The following is a 5,494-nucleotide window of genomic DNA, read 5'->3' as shown; positions in this document are numbered from 1 at the left end:
CGAAGCCATAGAAAGTACACTCGTGTTCACACTTGAGAAATCACTTGTGACACTTTACTCAAATTATAAAATCTGCGCACTTAGTTGGACTCTTTTGAAGAAGAAGTATAGAGACACAATTATAATCATTATGTAAGTATTTAAATTAATGCTTTAAGTATATACGAGTAAAAAATAAAAATAGCTATATAACCGCGTTGAATGGTGGCAAAAATTCTAACTGTGTTTCCACTTGAATATCAAATCTGATTCTCTGAGCGAAAATCTTACCAGTCCTGTCATCAGTGGAGGATTATTATAATAAAATATTTTGCCCTATTACTTATAGAACCAAGACGTATGTAACTTGAAAAAAGAGATGAATAAACTCAAGGCAATATGATTTTAAAAGTAAATTCTATTTGTGTAACTATTCTTTGTACCACGATCTTAACTCGGAGGAGACCAGTTCCATCGAAGCGCGAAATGGGGCGAGTTGTTAGTTTACAAAAAGAGGACCTTATCTCCAACTTATAGCGGCCGTCAAATGACGCCTTTCACGATGCATTGCACGGGGGAATGAAATGAAAACTTTCAAACTTGACATCCGCTTTACTTTATGACTGTCTCGAATTTAAATTATACACAATTTTCGGCTGAATTGTTCTAAGACTTGAAATTTATATGCAGTAAGACCCAAAGGTGATATACCAGTTAAAGAAAATATTATAATGAGAGAATTTAGAATCTTTAATTTTATATATTAATGGCGTAAGCCGATTTTTGTTTGGTTTAAATAATAATTAAAAAATATTAGTATAATAATAATAATTAATTTAATTATTATTAATTGTTACGATTTAACAAATAATTGATTTTGAAAACAGTTTAGAGAGTGGTGCTACGGGTGTATGAGAAAAAAAATTAAAAACGTAAACAAATTTAAAGTAAATTGTTAGCAACAAACTCCAATTACAACTGAACTAACGTATACTATTTGACATTTTATAAATTGCATTTAAAAGAGGTTTTATCATTTTGGCGCCAAATATGAACATATAAGTGACTTGCAGCTTACAATGAAATTAAATCAAAACAAAACCTGTCATAGGTTCCGAAACACCCAAAAAAATCTTTTGAATAAACGCGATGTGAAATAAAGATCCACTAGTATTTAAATAAATGTAGGATATTTATAATAATCATAATATTTTATTGTATTATTAGATAACCTATTATTATTATTACTTGTCATGACACAGTGAATTATCGATGAATCGCGCGTAGAATTACAAATATCGCGTGTTGAAATTGGAACATTCGATTGAACCAAATTTACACAAAATACATGACATTTGGGATAGTTTTAAAATAATAACGTACTTTCTCATGGAGAAGGGTTTCATGCAATCATTTCCAATTTATATTCTTTTTTTTTATGGCATAGGTGGCAAACGAGCAGGAGGCTCACCTGATGGAAAGTGACTACCACCGCCCATGAACATCTGCAACACCGGGGGGCTTGCAGGTGCGTTGCCGGCCTTTCAGGAAAGAGTACGCTCTATACTGTCCTAACGATCGCCATGACATTTTTTATCCAAGAAGACTAGACAACGTCTGCTCGACTATAGTTACATGATAAAGTTTATTTGCACCCGTATTTGAAGGAAGAACTATGTTTTTTATTAGGCTTATATATAGTGGAATTAGCTCGCTGAAGTGCATGTGAGCTGGTAATGTCTTCAGGCGCCTTGATTGCCGATGGAGCCGACACGCGCTAGACTGGAGACAACGCTTAAAATGCAAATGAAGTGTAGAACGCCCTATGGCTAGATGGACAGACGATTTAAAAAAGCTTGACGTTCCAGGTGGATGTGGGCTACCCAAAATCGGAATGGTTGGCGTTCTATGAGGGAGGCTTTAGTCCAGCAGTGGAGTCCTAAAAAGAAAAATTAATACAATAAACTTCTAGCTGATAAAATATATAAATATATTAACTTTGAATAAAATTTCCATTAAAGTTAATATTATGATATGTTAATAGCTACATGTATTATTTATGTTAAACTATTAGAGTCCCGATATAACGTGTGCGTATTTTTATTATAAATAAATTTTATCAATATGCTTATATCCTTATTCGGGTCTAAACCTAATTAAATATAAAATTTCATTACAATCAGCGGCCTAATGAGGTAACAGATACACTGACTAACTTTTACATTAATCATAATCCATATGATATATATTATGTCACGTGTTTTAGTAATATAGTATTAACGTACCTGATAATATTACTAAACCGATATACATGAAACTTATACCATAAAATGGAGTGCGTTTTGGTGTATAAGTAAATGCGTGTCGCAGTTTCGCCTGCTTTAAATTAAGACTTTTGATTCGACAAGCTTAAATTTAATAGATAATATTTTCGCAGAACATTAATAAGCTATGACATAGTATGTTTTATTACGCTGATAAGAGACGGAATTAACCTCTTATCAGCGTAATAAACTTCATTCAGATGAACGTATACGGGGAAGAACATGACTCAATAAAGCAATGATCGCTTAGGAAGTCCCTCTCGTAAACACAATGTATAAATACCGAATCCAACGGGATGAAATTATCATTTACTCCGAACACATCAAAAGTTACGTTTGTAAACCTCTTTTAAGGTGAGACTTATTATTAATTTAAGTCCAAATTTAAATATCTATTAAAAAATAGTTTTTTCTTTTAATTTATCCACTGGACTAATTATAATTGTTATACTAATATTTACCAAACATTAATTACAGGCAAAATGCAGTCCCTTTACTCACTTTCTGCGGTTTTCCTCGTCGCTGCGGTTTCAGCGCAAGAGTATCAACTAGAACCCGAAGCTATAGTTGTCTCGTGAGTTTAATAATAGATATCTACACTACTCTGTACTTGTGTATATAAATGTGACACACGACATAAATGTCCCACGGACTCGTCTCCGACTTTTTTCACATTTAAACGGTCTATGACGTCACACTTGTGCTGCCTCAGTGTACGGGCATATAAAATAATGTTTGATGTTGTTTTCCATAGCTACCCCGAATGGTACGTAAGCAACGCCGAACCTCGATACCGCCGTGACGTAACTTACGACAAGAAAATAGGTGATGGACGTGTCTTCGGAACTCTTGGTCAGAACGACAATGGACTATTTGTAAGAACTATTTAAATATTTAGTAGTTTTTGAAATTCAGTATTTCGAATACATTTTTGAAATAATATTTCGAAGTAATAAACGATTTTATTATGACAAAAGACGCATTTAAGTAACCGTAAAGCTCCCGAAGTTTTTACTTAAATCGCCTTGGGAGCTGTGAGTCGGGACTCGTAAAGTTAACTTAGAAAAATGAATCCAACCCGGTCCTTAGAGATTGAGAACAAATACTTCTTACTTAATAAATTGAATTAACTATTTTTCTGGAGAATACTTTGTTATATAACATTCCAAATTTCAAAGAGAATATAACCGTTCTGATAAAATTTATCTCCTTTTAATTTCGTAAATCAATTCTAGATAAAAGTTTTCTATTATTAAAAGTCTGTATTTAAATGCATTTTATGGAAACTGTTTCAAATTTCTTCTCGTCGAATATAATAAGCAACAACAATATAGCAGTGAATGTATTTGTTTTTAGGGTAAAGGTGGTTATGAGCATCAGTTCTTCAACGACAACCGCGGCAAATTAGACGGTCAAATGTACGGTACTCGTGTGTTGGGGCCCGATGGTGGGTCGTCGCACTTCGGCGGTGGACTTAACTGGAAAAACCCTAACGCGGCTGCTTCCCTCGACATCAGCAGACAGATTCATGGAGGAACTTCAGTAAGTTTTTAGCAAATCCCTAATCTGTCTCAACGGTGGTTACTTGGTGCTAGCTCGTCTGGGTAGGTACCACTGGGTAGGTAAATGAGCCAGTGTAACTACAGGCACAAGTGACATAACATCTTAGTTCCCAAGGTTGGTGGCATATTGGCGATGTAAGGAATGGTTAATTTTTCTGTAAGAAATATTAAAGTCTTTGGGTAGTGATGACCATTTACCTTCAGGTGGCCTATTCGCTCGTCCGCCTACCTATATCATGAAAAAGTCAATCATACTTAATAGATACTCAAACTCAAATTCCTTTATTCAATATAGAAGCATTACACTTACTTATTGATGGTCAAATTAAACACTACCACGGGCTCGGAAAAAGGAACACCAGCGAACACCGGCCAAAGAAATTCAGCGGGTCTTTTTTTTTGTCAAATTTATATAGATATATACGATATATAGATAATGATTAAGATACTACTTATGTTCCAAAATTTCGAGGTTTATGATTATATAATAAAATAAACTTCGTGTTCCTCAGTACCAAGCCGCAGCTGGTGGCAGGTGGCCGGTCGGTAAGAACGGTGACTTATCATTGCAAGGGACATATGGCCGCGCGGCGGGCATGCAACGCGAGTACGGCGGTCTCGCCAACTTCAACTACCGCTGGTGAATGGTGGCGATTATTATTTATTCTAGTATTACTGTTGATTTTCAATAAAATATGTTATAAGTTAATAATAGTTTTATTATGATCAATTATTGTAATTATTCTCCATTATTATTTTCATAACATACCTTGGTCTTAGTGCGTGAATACAGTCTCCATAAAATCCCATTTTTTTTTGTATAAATTTACTAAGGTTACACACATTACAAGGGTACATTTTCAAAAAACAAACATTCAAATTAAGAATGATATTTTGTGTTGTCTAAATACGATAGCAGTACATGACCATACTCATGACGTCCTACTGATTCGGATCAAAGCTATCATTCTCAAGGGAGACAGTCAACTATGTTTACATGTGTGCACACAAGCTCTAAAGCACTCTTTTTCTCTATTCCTTCATTCTTATAATCCAATAATACAGCAGCCTAACACAACGGTAAACAGCCAAGAGGCAGGACTAACGGCTTAACGTACTTAGCTGCAGTAAGCCCTACCAACTTCCAAACTCCTTCCTGATACTGAAATTCAAGACGATATATCCCAGAAACTCCATTTTGGGCCGTCCTAGGCTTGAACCTAGAACTTTTGGTTCAGTGTCTTTATAAGCTAATAACAAGACCAATTAAATTTGACAATATTAATGTAATCATAAACTAATAAACTTCATGTCCATAGCCAAAGTGAAGTGAAAGTCAAAGTGAACGAAATGACAAGGAACTCATCACTCCATATTATAAAAGTCATTCCAATACACATATCTGTCTGTCTGAACGCGATAAACTCAAAAACCTAAACAAGGGACATAATATCTTAGTTCCCAAGGTTTGGCGATGTAAGGAATAGTTAATATTTCTTACAGCGTCATTCATACGATGTTCACCAAAAGACGGAGTGATTGACGTATAATTAATTAATTTTTTTTTTTTATAAATGGACTTAAATCTGATGTTGATTGTCAAAGAGAAAATTATTGGCGAGCGCCAAA

General features: G+C 34.5%; 1 protein-coding gene across 1 annotated transcript; it reads left to right on the top strand.

Moving 5' to 3' along the window:
- The first annotated feature begins 2,611 nt into the window (after nucleotides 1-2,611).
- LOC125072699 (gloverin-like) lies at nucleotides 2,612-4,571 on the top strand. Its single transcript, XM_047683370.1, has 5 exons — nucleotides 2,612-2,657; nucleotides 2,781-2,877; nucleotides 3,058-3,178; nucleotides 3,660-3,845; nucleotides 4,378-4,571. Exons 2-5 carry the CDS (start codon nucleotides 2,786-2,788, stop codon nucleotides 4,507-4,509), a joined length of 531 nt encoding a protein of 176 aa, XP_047539326.1. The 5' UTR covers nucleotides 2,612-2,657; nucleotides 2,781-2,785; the 3' UTR covers nucleotides 4,510-4,571.
- The last annotated feature ends 923 nt before the right edge of the window (nucleotides 4,572-5,494 follow it).

The sequence above is a fragment of the Vanessa atalanta genome, chromosome 22 (genome assembly GCF_905147765.1).
Source record: "Vanessa atalanta chromosome 22, ilVanAtal1.2, whole genome shotgun sequence".
Lineage (NCBI taxonomy): Eukaryota > Metazoa > Arthropoda > Insecta > Lepidoptera > Nymphalidae > Vanessa > Vanessa atalanta.
Note: the sequence above shows the minus strand (reverse complement) of the source record. Positions and strands in the feature narration are given on the sequence as shown.